Source organism: Onychostruthus taczanowskii, unplaced genomic scaffold (assembly GCF_017590055.1).
Source record: "Onychostruthus taczanowskii isolate IOZ18803 unplaced genomic scaffold, ASM1759005v1 scaffold14, whole genome shotgun sequence".
NCBI classification, from domain to species: domain Eukaryota; kingdom Metazoa; phylum Chordata; class Aves; order Passeriformes; family Passeridae; genus Onychostruthus; species Onychostruthus taczanowskii.
In genome coordinates, this window is record NW_024498573.1 from 4,738,874 (window position 1) to 4,756,263 (window position 17,390).

General features: G+C 44.8%; 1 protein-coding gene across 1 annotated transcript; it reads left to right on the forward strand.

Moving 5' to 3' along the window:
- The first annotated feature begins 1,893 nt into the window (after positions 1-1,893).
- Positions 1,894-12,478, forward strand: LOC121332340 (T-cell immunoglobulin and mucin domain-containing protein 4-like). The gene is given in 8 exon segments (XM_041397730.1): positions 1,894-1,919; positions 1,921-2,036; positions 5,073-5,417; positions 6,641-7,015; positions 9,892-9,947; positions 10,557-10,638; positions 11,098-11,128; positions 11,871-12,478. Coding segments are annotated over 8 exon segments (1,104 nt in total). The 3' UTR covers positions 11,944-12,478.
- The last annotated feature ends 4,912 nt before the right edge of the window (positions 12,479-17,390 follow it).

Below are 17,390 nucleotides of genomic sequence, written 5' to 3' on the forward strand. Positions count from 1 at the left end.
TGAGACACCTCTGCCTTTTCTGCCTGCAAGAAGCCACTAGATAGCAGTACAAAAGCAGAAAGTGCCCCATGTGTTCGTGGTTCTTCCCAGCACACTTGGATTTTGGATGGCCTTTTCCAATGCACTCTGCTGCTGGCCCAGCCTTGCTAGAAAAACAAAGCTGATAGGATGCTGTGTTCATCCTGTGCCTTTCCTGGTTGCCTGTGACATACTGTCCAGCTCTGTCTGGAGAAGCTTCATGGGAATTTGTAGCTGAATAATGACCCAAGTTTGTGCCCCATGTGAGATTCAACTGCTCCCTGCACTGACATCAGCTGGACATCATCTCACAGCCACTGCTGGGTGGTCAGTAATGGGAAAAACTATGGTCATTGCAGGGAAAAAATCTCCAGGATACTGGATACCTCAGCTTTCATTAGTTCTGTTCACAGAGCAGCTGAGGCTGGCCATTGTATGAACTGTACCTGGTAGAATATAGCAAATTAGGTATTTTACTCATTACCTTTACTGCTAACATTTTATTTGCTTTTTTCAGTGCTAGCAAGCTGAAGGGTGATATTTTCTTGGGCTTGACTATCATGATAAGCCCAAAATCTCATTACTAAAAATGTAATGCCTGGTTAACAGCCCATCATTTTATCATTTGAACTTGGAATTGCACTCATTTGCACTGTGCTATATTTATTTGCACAGCATTTTGTCTATCTGCAGTTCTTCATTCCTGACCTTACTGCCCTGAATTACTTTTGCTTTATTACTCAGCTGTTCCAGAGAAGAACTTCCAGAGAACTTATTTGTCAATTGGTCAGAAAGAAATAAAACAGTCAGAAGGAGTGAAATGTATTTCCTGAAGATGATGTTGCATTTTTTTTGGGAAGGATGTGGTTTTGGCAACAAAATATTTGCAACAACTTCCTCCAAGGCTGTCTTTGCAAACAGAAAATGAAGCTGGGGAAAGAGAGGGGTCTTCAGAAAGAAGCATGGGAAATGAGGGATTAAGCAAATGTAAGTGAAGACAAAGTCTGAGGGGAGACTATGCCAAATGTTTAGGGGTGTAAAAGCACAGAATTTGTTCTTGCCACTCAGGACCCTGGAACAGAACTGGGCCTTACGACTTCCAAGGAATGGCAAAGCAAAAAGAATATTGAAATTTCTGGTGACAGCACCATGCTGAGTGTCTTGGAAGAGGAAAAGTGAAAAGTGTTCCAGGGTTTACTGCCCTATCACTAAATACTTCCCAATGTCCTGTGCAAACCCTCCTGGTGAGCTTGGAATCATCCACTGACACTGGAATGTCAGTGGCTACCAGGGCAGAGAGATAAGCATTTCCCTGTCCATGTCCCTTCCTCAGGAGGCTGCAGAGAACTCTGAGCTCCTCTCAGCCCCCTTTTCTCCATCTTGGAGTCCTCTGCTGCTCCTCACAGGACGTTCATTCCAGCCCCTGCTCAGCTGGCCTCGTCTGAGCACATTGACAGAATTCACAGAATCACTGGGCTGGAAGAGACCTTCAAGATCATCGAGTCCAGCCCAGCCCAAACAGCTCAACTAAACCCTGGCACCCAGTGCAACATCCAGACTTGTTTTAAACACACCCAGGGATGGTGACTCCACCACCTCCCCAGGCAGCCATTCCAGAACTTTATCACTCTTTACGTAAAAAACTTTTTCCTAATATCCATCCTATATTCCCCTTGATGCAACCTGAGACTGTGTCCTCTGGTTCTTCACTGCAGTACCTGAATGTCCTTAAATTGTGTGGCCCAGAAGTGCCCAGAGTGCCCCAAGTGGGGCTGCAGAGCCCTGAGCACAGCAGGAGATCCCCTCTTTGGCCAGTTCCTATCCGGAAGCGTAGAAAAGAAACACTTGCAGCATGTAAAATCTGGAAATGGAGAAATGAGATTTCAGTGGGGCTCACTCGGACTCAGGAAAGGATACGATCTGGTTTCCTCTTCTTCCACTCGCTGCCCTGGTGTCTCTGTCAGCCAGAATGTCCCATTTTGTGCTGTTTCACTGGATGATGATACAGATCTTTATAGGTGAGTCTTCACCTGCTTTTTGTGTGTTTGCTCAGGAAACTAACATTGTTTTCAAATGAAAACCAGCAACACCTCTTTTGTGAAAACAAAACAGCGAAAAAGATCATAATTGTATATAGAACTTCAAAAATTTTCTTATTTATGAGTTAATACTGCTTGAGGTTTGTGGTTTTTTCACTTTTAAAAAATGTGCGCAGTTTCCTCTGTGCTAGTTCCCTTGTTCTCTCTTCCCTTGCAGAGCTCCTGAAGGATGAGAATGGCTTTTTGTTTTCTGCTCTTTAACTCAGCTCCATGCTGAGAATGAGTTGTCTTGAGGTTCAATAGCCAGTTAAATGCTTTTTTTTTCCTGTTTATCAGTCATACCTTTTGCAATCTCATCAGTAAAGAAGCTTCAGTAAGGATAAAAATAAAAAGGATAGTTAGGTCAAAGATTCTAAATATCTTCCACAAAGTAGGAAATTATTCCAGGAAGAGATCAAGAAAAAAAAATCTTATCAAACATCTTTCCTGGCTGGAGGATGAATGCTTTTGTCCATTCAATGACCAGTTTGTGGGAGAGAAGACAACTACAGGAGCAACTACTGGAATTACTACTTAGTGCCAGCTGCCCCTGAGGGTGGGTTTGAGGGAGACTGTACACAAATATGAGTATACTTGTATGATCTGACCAATCATGAATATCCCTTTCTATTTTGGAGGGGATATTAAACATCTGCAGTCCATTTCTCTCTCACTAGTGAAGGACTTAAGAGTGACCTCACAGACTTCAGTGGGAACAGGCAGGCAGAGCCTTGGGTCAGACCTGGATGCCTGGAAGGTCGGGGCCATGGAGAGGGGCAGGATTCCCCTCCAGGGTCTCAGGAAGCTCCTAATTTCAAAGACATGTTCATTCCCTCCTATTTACTATTTCCTTCGGAAAATGAGTCTGTAGAAGAGGCTGCACCTGAGAAGTAAGTTATTTAATCCTTATTAAATAAAGATTCATGCTGTTCAATCCAGGCTGCTGCAGTATTGAAGCTCTCCTCAGCAGCCTGCAGTGCAGGCAGATGTTGGCAACATTAGCTTCACAGAAATTGAAAGAGGATTTGAAACTGCAAAACCTGTAACTTTCTAACAGGAATACTAGAGGGAAACTGCACTGAAGACACTCTGGTGCCTCCTGTCTTTCCTCTTCTTCTTTCAAATTTTTTACTTAGTTATTTATTTACTGAGTTCAGGACTCTGCTTCTTTCAAAGAGAAGAGCAGGCAACTTTTCATTTGTTAAAGGATTGCTTAATGAGGCTGCTTTTGTGCTGTGCAGAAATGGGCTGAAATAGCAGAAGATGAGCCCATTCCTCCTCAAGAAGCAGTGACCTGAATTCTAACAGTTTTAGCTGGTTTTGCACATATCTTTGATGGACCTTCTTGAAAGAATGTGTTAACCTACTCGTGACTAACCCCTTGCTCTCACAGAAATACTTTCAAGGTCAACTGCATGACTTCTCCATACAGAGAAGCTGTTTTCTCTGTTTTGCTGTTTCAAGGCAAATGAACCTTCCCTTTCCAGGGGCCAAAGCCACCATCTCTCACAGCCTTATCCTGTATTCAGGAATTCAGTTTCTGGCATCTCCTGCCTTCATTTCTCTGCAGAAGCTCCTGCCCTTCATGCCATATTGCCTGTTGTTTTGTCTGCCTCTGTTCTTTCAGCATTTGGAGCTGTGGAAACCTGAATGGGTTGGCTTCTCTTGCCAGTGGGATAAGCAATAACACATCTGAAATGTCATCCCAATAACAAGTCATGAGGCAGCCTGCCACAGACTAAAGCCTCACCTAGGGAATAGACCAATAAAGAGAAAACAAAAGAGACATGGACACAGTTGGAAGCATCTGTTTGCTCCTTGGGAGTTGTGCCAAAAAGGAAAGGCATTCAAACAGCTGGCAAAATAGAAATGTTTGGCAAACCAGGGCCGAAGCTGGTGATAATAGCAGCAGCAGCAGCAGCAGCAATTCCTCTTTGGGGTGAGCAAGCTGGCCATGAGACATCAGATCTGCAGGGTTGGAGGACAGGTCTGGTTGCTCCCCCAGATCCCTCAGTTCCTGCTCCATAGTGTGTAAATGATATTATGGGGGTAGAAGAAAGGTAGGAAGAAGACTGACATAGACCAGGTGAATGTAAACCAGGAAAGATTTGTTCCTGTCTGGGAACTTTTTTGTGTAGTGCCTTTTGTGAAGAAGAAATCTCTAGTTTAAGGCAATCTAGGAACATCACAAACTGTTAAGAGGGAATAATATATTGCAAATATTGCAAATATTAAGACCAGATGCCAAGGTGAGTACTGGCTGTAAACATGGACCTAAGCTGGTCACTAAGAGTAAGAGGACAAAGAAAGTGTGCATGTGCTCTTCTTAAAATCAGTATAACACCAACAACTAAAGTTTCTCTGTAGACAGAGTTCCACAAGTAAGTGGGATTGGTTGGCAGGGCTTGCTCAGTGCACTTTCTGAGAACAGGTTCCTACAGACAGATCCCACTGCTGTGCCAGTTTAATTAGGCCCTAATTTCACACATGAATAAGTATTTTGGACCCTGCTTTTGAGACTGTCAGTGAAAGGCAATTGTGACAGCATTTCCTTTTTGAAGGAGGTGATGGTGGACTGAGAAAACCAGATGTCTTTCACAACAGGGTTCTGAACAACTTTCAAACAGCCTCCTAGGAGAGGAGATAGGATGGGAGAAGAGTTCTCAAATTCCATTTGCTGAGGTCCAGTTTGTGCTTGGGCTGCCAGTGATAGACCCTAGCTTTGCTCACCACGTCTGATGTACTTTTTGAGCAGCCGGCCAGGACCAGAGCAAGGAGCAAAGCAAAGCAAAGCCTGAGAGCTCCTGGCTGTTGCCTGTAGTGCCTTGGGGCACGAGCTGCAGGAGAAGTCTTGGGGATCAGCAGCTGTGGCCTGCAGGAAGGAGTGTTTGCTCACCCATTGCTCACTCACTGTGTTGTGTGGGCAGAGTCACCCTCAGAGCTGACAGCACTCCCCTGTGCTCCTTCTCCTGACAGCACACACGGTGTCCGACCCCGTTGTCAGAGGGACAGAGGGACAGCCTGTGACACTGCCCTGCTCCTACCGCGTGACGCGGCGCAAGGGCATCTCCGACATGTGCTGGGGCCGGGGCCCCTGCCCCAGTTCAAAGTGCACTAACAAAATCCTGCACACCAGCGGCGCCGAGGTGACGTTCAGAGCATCCCAGAGGTACAGCCTGCGCGGGTACGTTGCCTTCGGAGACGTGTCGCTGACCATTGGGGCGGCCAGGGCGGAGGACGCGGGCGTGTACTGCTGCCGGGTGGAGATCCCCGGCCTCTTCAACGACATCAAACGGAACGTTCGCCTGGAGGTGGCCAGAGGTGGGTCTGGGGACCTTGGGGGCACGGCCAGCAGGGACAATCCACTCCCTGGGTGGGGAAAATCAGGGTCTATCTGCGCTTTTTTGGTTTGTTTTGGCCAAAGGTGTTTTTCCCAGATTACATATTTTTCAAGGGAGATCACAGAATCACAGAATTCACACGGAATCACAAGGTTGGAAGAGACCTTCAAGATCATCAAGTCCAGCCTGTTCCCTGACACCTCAACTAAACCATGGTACTGAGTACCACATCCAGTCTTTTTTTTTGACTCACAGTCAATGTGAAGTTTAAACTAAAAAAACTCCCTAAATTTTACCCTTTTTTTGCCTTTCAAATGAATATTTCATTTCTTGTTGTGTAGCTCAGCTTGAATTTTTAAAAGATGATGGAATTAAAAAGGGATTTATAATTTAAGGAGCCCTTGGAATGAAATTCAGCTTTTCATTTGAGGTTCACCCCAACACTGAAGACTTTAGTTTCATTCATGTTGTAAGGAGACACATTAGGATGGTCCACCCTTAAGGGTGCTTCCTTCCCCTTAAGGGTGGGTCCTCAACATCCACATATTTGGAAATTCTCAGAGTCTTGAAGGGCTTCTTCCCCTTCCTATTATTTTCCTGAGCTGCAGGATAAAGCAAAGTCCTACACAGAAAAAAAAAAAAAAAGAGATGATACCCTCCACAAAGCAGAAAAACATTTTTTTTCTGGCTTTTACAGAGCGCAATTGGTGTTCACAGCACATTTGTTTGTCTTTTTTAAACAATACAATAGGAGAGAGGGTGAAAAATGCTGCAGTTGCTTGTCTGCCCCTGAGGCTGAGGGCAACAGGCCATGAAAAAAGAACCAGGTGCAAAAATTAGCAAGAAGATTGTAGCTGAAAAACAGAGCTGTTTTATTAATTGTATTTTTATGAGGACATTGAGAAGCAAAATAACAAAGCTTTCAAGCTTTGGGGTTCTACCACACAAGGTTCTGGCCCTTCCATTTCTACAAGATGGTTAAGGAGGGAGTGTTTGAGACTGGAAAAAGAAAAGCAAATCTATAAATCTTGAATTTCTCAGACTGGTCATGCTTTCAGCTAGTTAAAATAGTAACTCTCCCACCTTCATTTTCGGTATTTTAGCAGCCAGATAATTTTTATTAATTTCTGCATTGGCTTCCCTCAGGGTTGGTTGTGAATGATCTGACCTGGGTTTTCCCTTGGCTGTGTTTTTTCCATGCAGCACCTCCAGTGACCACAACCACCACCACCACCACCACCACCACCACCACCACCACAGAAGCTCCTATTTTCTCCGAACATTTTAGAGAAACAACTTCTGCTCCTCAGGCAACCTCTGATCTCCAGCCAACACTAGAGACTACAGTCCTGCTGACAACCAGCACCCCTCCACCAGCAACCACAGCCCCCAAGTCTCCAGCAGCAACTACAGGGGAGACCTCTGCTCCCCCAACAATTGCTGGGACAGAAAATTATATTTTTCCTTTGACTGTGGTGGAAATGAGTGCTCTCCCAGATTTTCCAACCACTTCCCAAGCAGCTGATGTGATGACTGAAGATGACATGTTCTGCTCCACGCTCCCTGGAAGCGCAGAGGGTAACCAGCACCAATCCTTCCCTTTTTCTGTGGAGCAGAGGTGGTCTGTGTTAGCCTGTCTGGCATTCTAGAGACTCTCCAAATGCTCATATTTATATCTGGGGAGTTCTCTCTGAGATGCCTACGGGTGTGTTTCAGGGGGTTTAGGCAAACGCAGGTCAGACGTTGTAGATGATGCTAAATTGGGGTGAACAGCCAAGGCAGCAGAGGGTCAGGCTTCCTGCAGAGGAGCTTTAACATGGAGAAATAATGTGGCAGGAACCTCATGAAGTACAACAGAAACGAATGTGAAGCCCAGCACCTGAAGTGGTGTAAGAGAGATTCAATGAACTGTGCACTAATTTTTTTCTTGATTTGGGAAAGACAATTGAAATTGCCTGGTGGAAAGTTTAGTTTGGAGAATGTTCTGCTTGAGAAATAGTGACAATTCAAAACATGTTAAAATTGAGTGTTTACATTCTCATCTCATATGAAGGCTGCTGCTGTTATTAGTGATCAGAGTGATCTGTTAAACCATTTGTGGGTTGTTACTTCATCCACATTACTGACTTCCTTTCCACAGATTGATGTCTGCACAGATTTGAAGGGTCTCCACGTGGAGACCCTTCTAATTAGTGATCTTTATCAGCATTACTTTTTACTTTGTTTCAGTGCCTACTGAATTCCAAGGTACACTTCCAAGTGCAGAGGAAACCACCACCTCTGTCCTGATGGAAGAAATGTCAGTCAGGGGTGAGTAGGAGAACATTACAAGGTCAGAAGTTGCTTGCTCAGAGAAATTAAAAAGTTGGCATCAACAAAACTGTTGAGTGTTCTTAAGAGTGCACCAAACACGTACTGATGATTATTCATTGCAGCTGGCATTATCCAGGGTCCACACAGAAATTGTTTGAAATCACAATGTAACAACAGCTGAGAAAAGCATGTTTTTATACCTCCAAAGGAAGTTGGTTTTGAATAACTCATGATTGTCAGGTATTTCAGGTCTGAGAGAAGTCAAAACCCAAACTTTTCAACATGGCTGAATTCTCAGATATCTGATTTGTCATCACTATGAGTCCATTGAGATTTCCATTTTAAATCTTTCCCAAGTGTTGTGCCCTCAGCAGAGAATTTAATGCTAAAATTCAAGGACGATATATTGTATTTGGACTCTTAGTTCCAGTAAGAGCCATGACTCTCTTAATTTTCAAACCCACAGTATTTTGATTTTTGCAGGTCTTCTTTTGATAGACCTAAAGACTTACAGCAGAAAGAATGTTCCTTAATGCCCCTGGAGAGGGCTCACAGAAGAGACTAAACTGGTCTCTTGAACATTTGTGAGGGTTTCTCATTCCAGTCTCACTTGTCTCCCCTCTGGGGTGATGGATAATGCCTGTATTTTGTCATTGTAAATATCAAGTTTTACAAAGGGTCTGAGCTCCAGGATTCTTGGGGCAGCTTGAGTTGTGATAATGAGCTGGAAAAAGCCACCACAGCAGCAGCAACAGCAGCAGATGTACCCTGTTGGTGTGAGTCACTCCCACCCGTACAAAACCTTGTGTTGAACTGTCACAAGGTGTGAAAATGCTGCAGCACAATTTGCTGGTGGAGAGCCATAAGCCAAGTCCAGTTCTTGGCTCTGTTTCGTTCACTCTGAGAAATAATGCACTAAATGCACCCAGCTCAGGCTTGCTGTAAGGCAAGGGAAGGCTGATTTGTTGCTGAACATTCTAACATTGATGTTAGAACAGCTGGAGAGAAACCCAGGGTTAAGAGCCCTCCATCTCCAAGAGCAATTTTTGGCAGATAGGTTGGTGTGCCTGGGGTGGATGGCTCCTCAAGCAATTTCTGATCTAATGGCTCTGATCTAATGGCTCTGATATAATGTCTCTTCTCTCTTCACTTGCTTTCCCCCAGCTACAACCCTGCCAGAACCAGCCACACTTCACACCCCAAAAATATCTTTGCTCTTTTGAGTATCAAAGTGAGCAGCAATAGTTGGTCCCATCACCCAGGCTGCACATGTTGCCATAAAATTTAACTTTGACTTGTTGGACCTGTTACATCTGCATTTCTTGTGGATTTGGGGTAGTTCTGAAGTACAGTGCTCTGAGAGAGTGGAGTGTCATTAAACAGACATGACAAAATGCAGTGTTCACACATCCCCAGGATTTTTAGTATTTCTTAGGGTTTTATCACCTGTATTTTATTTAGCTGGAGTTCTTATTAGTCATAATCTATTTTCTACTCCTGTACAAATTTCTACTCACACTGGCATGGGCTACCCATGCCCTGTCCATGTCTTTGATAAAATACAAGCACAGGGGATGTGGAGACACATCAACACAGCTCTCACAGGGGACTGGTCAAAACTGAGATATTTGGGGCAGATTAGGTTATTAATGGCATAACATACTCTGAAAAGTTAAAAAAAAAAGCAATGGGATTATATCTTGGAGAGACACTATTTACAAGAATATGTAGTGACAGGAGAAGAGAGAATGGCTTCAAACTGACTGAGGGTAGTTTAGATTGGATATTAGGAAAAATTCTTCCCTGTGAGGGTGGGGAGGCCCTGGCAGAGGTTGCCCAGAGAAGCTGTGGCTGCCCCATCCCTGGAGGTGTCCAAGGCCAGGCTGGACGGGACTTGGAGTAACCTGGGATGTGGAAGGTGTCCCTGGGTTTTCCTTCTTGATGAAGGCTGGGGTTTCCCACGGCTTTCTCAGCCACCATTTGTGGAGGAAACTGATCCTTCTCTTCTGGTTGCAGGGTGCTTTTGCCCTTCTCCTTCCCTGAGAGTTCATTACTCCTCGACTGAAGCAGTGACAGCCACTGCAGCCCTCACTCCTTCAGGTGGCTGTGCCAGTAATAATTTCAATCTCTTTCATTTTCAGAGGTTTCAGCAAATTCAGATGGCAGTGCTGGGAAATATGAAGATAGAGGAGATAAGGTAAAACTTCCTGTAAGTTTCAAGAGTGTTTGAGTAGAAATCAGGGCAGCAGGACACGCAAGTGTTTTTCAGTGTATTCCTGCTACAGGGAGAGCTTCTGCAAACAGTGGCTTGAACTGTTATTTAGAAGCTCAGGAACTACCTGTTCATCTTTTCAGTGGCTAGAGCCAAAGCCTGAGCATTCCATCTGATTTGGACACCTCAGAAAAAACTGATCCCTTGGCATCCCTGTGAGAGAGGGGAGGTAACATCCTCGAGGTAAAAGGCAAGTCAGGAAGGAGGGTGTTACACCTCCCTGTCTCTAAGAGGAGGATGGGGGTGACTGAGCTCCTACTTCTACTTTGGGCACCTTATTGAGAAGTTCATGTGGAATAAGCTGAATCTGGTCTCAATATTTCAGAGTAAGGTTTATTAAATACTGAAAGGGTAATTAATTGTTTATCATGATCAGCTCGAAGTGTCTTCCCAGCACCTTGCACAGGCAAGCTCAGAACAGCATTGCCAACTGCAGCCCAGTGCTCTGAGCACCAGTGCAGCCCCCCCTGTGCAAATAGCTCTGAAGGAAATGTGCTCCCAAAGCCTTTTCAGTCTCTCTCTTCTCCCTTCCAGTTTCCCAGCTCTGCCATTCTCATTGCCTGTGTCCTAGTGGGGTCCATCCTTTTCTTACTGATGGTCTCGTTGGTTTGGAAACGTGAGTATCCTGAAGCTAAATGATTCCAATGCTGGCCTGATGCACGTGTCCTCCTGAGTCCCTGGCTGTTCTGGGTGCTCTGCCACGGTCCTGGTGCCAGTGCTGTGTTCATTCTGTGGGAGTTGCTGTCCTTACTCCAGGGCTGTGCAGCATTAGGGGGCCAGGGAGATGAGTTGATTTGCACAGGAGGCAGCCTGTGCAAAGAACCTGTTCCCTCACTTCTTGCAGGGCTGGCTCATCCTGTTGGCTCTCTCTTTATACTTAAGTGGCTCCATAATTTTCCTGGAAATGCTCCCAAAAGACAATGGTGTAACTGAAATCAGGATGGGATCCTTTCTTTATGATTAGCCCACAGAAATTTTGCAACCTGCTATCATTGCTTCTTAGCTCTTTTGACAGTTACATTGGAATTATAGATTTCATTTTACTGTTGTAACATTAATATTATTTTGCTTCCAGGTAAACAGACAAAGAAGTTTATAGTAAAAAGGTAATCCATTTTGTAATTTCCTATTAAAAGTTCCAGTGTAATTTTTCTTAGAGACAGGAAGGTACATTGGCCACTGATTGTAATGGGTGCAGTATTGGCTTGTGGTGCTGATTACCAAAGCTGTATTAGGAGGAAACTTCAGGTCTCTTCACTCCAGAAATTCAATAATGGTTCCTGGATGCTGCTTCTGTGTAGGAATGAACAGAAACAGAGCAATGGAGAAATTAAGCAACTGTTACTGCAGTGTAGTGACTACAGCTTAAGGAAGTGCTTCATCTGCTTTTCTTTTTGATTGAGTACCAGGACATGATACCTTGTGCAAATGTAACTGATAAGTTCATATCTTCCGGCTTATCTTGAAAAAAAAATAATTCAGTGGGCAAAACAAAGAGAAGTTCAGGGCTGCATCACCCCTTTTCCAAAGAGCAATAATTTTTCAGTGGTAGCTGGTCCTTCACTGCTTGCTCTACATGGAGAGAGGGACTGGGGAGAGACTCTGGTGGTTACCCTGCAGCTGCCATTTCAGGGTCCAAACAACCCTTCCCTATCCTTGAGAAGAATGCAAGCCAGGTAAAAACCTCCCTGCTGTAAAAAGTAGGAGTTAGTTCATTGCATCATTGGGCTCAGTAGCTTCAGGTTTCCATTTCCATGGGAATTTGCTGATGTTACAAATAAGAAAGAATGCTCTGGAGCAGCAATGTCTTTTTGCCCCATCCATAGTGATCTGTGCTTCTCACTGCAGTGTTGGACCACCAGAAGAGAATGACAAAGTTTTCAGTGGTGCTGAAGGAGAAAACAACATTTTTTCCCTGTGAAGAGCTCCTACATTACCTGCAGATGCCATGGGAAATAAAAAGGGCCTGTTCCAAGCTGCACTGAGAGACAATTGTGAGCCCTCAAAATATCAGCGGGTACAAAACAAAGGCCAAAGCTTCAACTATGAAAATTTAAAATCTTTGTGCAAATTTTCCCATAAAACTCACTGCATAAAAAAGCTTATTTGAGAAGGGGCTTTATGCATTATTCATGGATACTTCTGGCATCTGCCTTCTTACTAGCACCGTGTTGCACAATTGAATTTGTTTTTCTCCATTTTTACTAATGCTCTTCCTTGAATACAACTTGTACTCCGAGGAACAGAAGAGATCACATGGAAGGCTGCCTATCTTCAAATTGCCATAAAGAAAAGGAATCATAAAATACAGATTTTAATGCTTTTATGTAATCAACAGAAAAATTAAGCAACAAGAATGCTGTGAGTTTAAATCAAAAATGCAGATTACTTAAGGGTTATCACTACAGCCTGTGATTCAGCATGTTTGAATAACCCTTGGAGAATATGTTAATAAACTCTGTAATTCTTTGCTGGCAATTGGACTTTTTATGCCACATCCTAAGGCATTTCAACAGGAGTTAGGTATTTCCCAGGTGTGGAAATGAGTGGTGTGCTGTCTCAGCTCTCCAAAGAAATACTGCAGCATTAGGAGAGGTGGGAGAATGCCCAGAAGACCAGCCTAGAGGGAAATTGCCCTACTCTGCCCCCACAAATCCATGTTCCAGTCATTTCTAAATCTGTTACGGAAGAGGGATTGTCCATGGAGGCTGGGGGATCATCGATGGGATACACTGCAGAGGTTTTGTGTAATTCCCTGGGCTCCTCACCCATTCTGCTGCAGTGACTCTGGGACAAGATCCCAGTCCATGAAGGGTTTATTCTCTCCACTGCCTGGAGCTCACCAGCGCCAGCCTCGGCACCTTGGGCAATGAGAGCCTGAAGTCAGAGCACATTGTGGGAACAGCACTGGATCAGAAGCCAGCAGGGTCTGGCAGCTCTGGATTTCCCCTCTGGCTTGCTCAGGGCTGTGGTGAGACTCTTGAACCCTGCAGCAGCCTCTCCCAGTGAGCTGGGCAGGCAGGGCAGGTTCCTCTCTGGGGTGCCCCTCGGTGTGTCCTGGGTTCAGAGCCCTGCCCTCACCCTGCTCTGGTGGTGCTGTGGGAGGCACAGGAGAGTCCCCAGACAGGGAACGTGGCCTGTGGGCTCCCAGGCTGGGTTTGCTCAGCTCAGACTGTGTCTGTCCCCCACCAGTGCCTGTGGCTGTCACCACCCCAGCGCAGAGCACAGGGACCTGGCACCTCTAGGCATGAATCCCACACAAACCTGTGAGGAATAAAAGGAAACAAGCAAAAAAGAAAATCCCAAACAGTATTGACGTAGTCCTTTGAAAAAACACAAACTTTTCTTTTTGCCTTTTTTCCTCCACCCAATTAAACCTGATAATTAAGTCAACAATATCTCCATTGCAGCTTCCAATTGGCAGAGTTGGGCCAATACTTTTGCTCTTGCTAATTAGCTCTTCACTAATGACTTCATTACAGCAGAGCTGGCTCTCACTTGGGAAGGTTCTAGCACATTTGCTGTGGTGCTGGCTGGACTTAAAAGCCCTGGTTTTGGGGAGTTGTATAAGGGGAGAAGAGATGGGAGCCAACAAAGTGAGTTTGATCTGATCAGCCATGTGGAAATACAGCCCTGAGAAGCTGCAGGGAAGCTGTAAGTGTAACTTATACCACTGAGCATTCTTATTTATCTTTTTGTTCAGCCCAGTTATTGAGGCAGAGCTTTGAGTTTAGAATGGCAATTGGAGGCAAAGATTTGGGGAGGGTTATATTTAAATGAAAATTCACTGGAGTTATTTGTGAGGACTGGGGCTGTCAGTATGTTCAGGGAAAGGTTAAAGTGAGCCTTTTAAATGTAGCTGGAGGAAATGCTGCTTTCCAAAATCAACTGAAGCCTCAGAACGCAGTCATCTGGGTCTAGTGGAGAAAAACTGGATGAAAGCAGCAAGTTTTTAGAAAGAAAAGGCTGTGAGAGAGGATGTCATTGGCATCTGGAAATGCTGGCCTTTATTTTAAGACTTTTACCTTGGAGGGCAAAAAAAATACACTTGAGTTAAGATAAAGCACTCTAGCCAAAAAACCCTCTGGTAACAGATTAAAGCAATACACAGAGGGCAGAGAAGCAAAGCCATTTGCTTTAAAACCACCCTGCATTTCCCCAAAACTGCAGTCCCTCCATCCTGGCCTCCACCACCCCTCAAACTGCCAAGCACCACGAGCTGAAATGACCCAGGTGTGAGCCTCTCCCCAGCACTTGGAGCTGCTGGAGTTATCTCAGCATTTATGGGCTTGCACAGGGAGGCTGCGGCAGAGCAAAGCAGGTTTTAATTTGTTTGGAGTCCATGTCAAGCCTAAATGTTGTTATATCTGGAGAGTCTGGCTTGGCTCTGTGGAGCAAGGCGGTTAATTAATGAAGGATTTAGCTTTTGGTCCAAGTAATAATTTTTACTGGTCCCCAGTACTTTGTGGACAAGTGTCTGTATCAAAATGCCCGATTAAAGAGGGTGAAGGAGGTCTGACGTGAGGAGATAATGACTGAACTGCCAGATTAGTATGGAGGAGGTACAGAAAAGCAATTAAAATGGGAGATTTTAATATTTTGGGATATGGGATTGACTAATGAGGAAACAGGAGGACATAAAATAAGAAAGGCAAGTGCTGAGTTAGGAATACAAATCCTTTAAAGAGAAACCAGAGGAATGAATTAAATATCATTTTGAGATTAATAAGAGACCTCTCTTAATAGACTTTACTGGAGCTGACTGTTCTCATGGTTCCTTTCCATCTCAACAGCACATTTCATTATGTTTCCAGGTTTGTTTCTTAGCCTTAATGTGCTTTTCCAGGCATTTTTTAAGGATAAGATAAATAAATCTCTTGGTTTCAAAGGTGAAATGTAATTGGGGCTTAAGAAAGAGCAAGCAGAAGGGAAGAATGTGGCTGAGTACATAGGAAATTAGAAATAAGAATAAATAGCATCATGGGACTTGAGGAAAGAACAGAGATAACCACACGGTGTGAGATGAATGCATGAAAAAGTGGAAAATTTTAGCCTAATAGAAAGAGGAAATAGGACGTGCTGCCACAGACATGACAGCAGATGGCAAAATTGAGCTGCAAAGACTGAGCAGAGAAACATCTGGAGAGATGAGAAGAGGCTGTAAAGGTGATGCAGATTTGCTGACTCCAAGCAGAATCAATGCAGCCTCCTCAGTGACGATGGAGGTCCCAGCCAGCAGTTCAGCTCATGGCTCCAGGGAATGCTTTCAGCACACTTGGCCTGGGCTCTGCCTCTAGCAACACAATTTCCTGCCAGTCTCAGTGACCCCCTGGTTTTCTTGTGCTCCTGAGGCTGGGGTGAGCACGCAATTCTTGGTTTCCTCTTCCCGCCGCTGTCCAACCCCAGCTGGGAGCAGGGTGGTTTTGGTTTCCCTTGCTAATTTAAAACACAAACCCCAAGACTCAGCAGCTCCTGCAATCACACTGTGCAAGCAGTGACCTGGGAAAGGAGATGTCAGCCCTACACAAACTCACAGCTCATCTCAGCCTGCACTCCCTCCTGCAGTCCATCAGGACGGGGGTCTTGGCAAGGAGCTCTCCAAGGAATCACTCTGGAGGGTGTTTAGGAGCTAAGAGGAACACTGATTGGAGTGGGGCTTCCCACAGAGAACCCTCATTTCCTCACCCTGTAGTGCAGAGTCACAGAATCAGTGAGGCTCAAAAAGATCTCCAAGATCACCGAGTCCAACCCATGGCTGATCCCACCTTGTCACCCACACCAGAGCACTGGGGGACAGTTCCTTCAACACCTCCAGGGATGGGGACTCCACCACCTCCCTGGGCAGCCCTTCCAATGCCCAACAATGCTTTCAGTGAAGAAATTCTTCCTGATGTCCAACTTGAACCTTCCCTGGTGCAGCTTGGTACCATTTCTTGTCCTGTTGCTGGTTTCCTGGGGGCAGAGCCTGATCCCCACCTGGACACAACCTCCTTTCAGGGAGCTGCTGAGAGCAAGAAGGTTCCTCCTGAGTCTCCTTTTCTCCAGGCTGAACACCCCCAGCTCCCTCCCTCTCCTCACAGGACTTCTAACCTCAGCTAAAGAGCTCCAAGTAGTTTGAAACTGAGACTGGAAAGATCATGAGGACACTGGGAAGAGAGAGGAAAATTGGAGTGTGCAAATACCAGTGGAAGGATTGGGGAGGAAGGTGCTGGAAAATTATCTCTGGTAAAAGTTCATTGCCTTTCTTTAGTCTTTCAAGAACTGACCCTTCTCCAAGGGGAAGGGAAATCTACCACTTCCCAAAATAACTTTTTTTTAAAATTATTATTTAGAAGAAAGAAGCAGAATGTTCTCTGACTATTTCAAAATGCAGCTTCTTTTTTTAGGTATCTAGAAAAAAAAGGAGGGGATTGGTATTTTTTAATACCTAGGAGAAGTGTATGGTAGGTAATCTAAACTAGGGAATAAATCCAATGTCCTCATGGTCCTTCCTGTCTACATTTATGTTTTCTAAAACACAGTATACTACGGCCTGGCTCTCTTATCTCATATACATTTTCTACAGTTCTACTGATGTAAGTGAACACTGAATCCTGGTAGGTAACCCCTCTTCATGCTTAAATGCACATCTAATGAAGATTCACGGCTTCAAAGGTGCTCTCAAACACCAGAGCCGGTGTCATCCTTAACTAAGCCACCAGTAGTTAATAAACATCACACAATCATCTGCATATTTAATGCAGGGCAGAGAAATTTATGGAGAAATCTCTAGCTTTTAATCCAGCAATGAATCATTTATGGGATTTTGGGTTATTCACTTTGTGCTGAATTAAGTTGTCTCATTTCACCAAGCGAGCCCCCGACATGGGCAGTGTCACTGGCCGGGCTGCACAGTGATGGATGGTGCTGGCATAAATTATTTATTGGCCATTTTAGATCACTTGCCCAGCAGTGAACTCAGCCAGTTAATTTTAAATCTGTTCATCTCCATTCCTAAGTGTACAAAAAGGTTTCCATGTACATGAAATTCATCTCCCTTCCTTCCTCCCCCTCCTTGCAGTGTGCTGGTGAATTACCCATGAGGTTTGGGTTGGGTGGGTTTGGGATGCAAGCTGTCCCTTAGGGGGTGTGGTGACAGTGTCCTGGCATGGGGGACTGTTTGTCTCACTTGTGTCCTGCTTCAAAAGCTGTGGAATGGAAATGGTTGTGATTCCTTAGCTTGTCATGCACGTGGTACAATCCTCTTTAGTCCACAGGGGCTGTGCAGAGAATGTGTCAATGCACTCAGGGTGGGGAGGGAAACTCCTGGAGGTTGTAATGATCAAGCACTGGTTTTTATTTTTTTGTAATGATTTCAAATTTTATTTT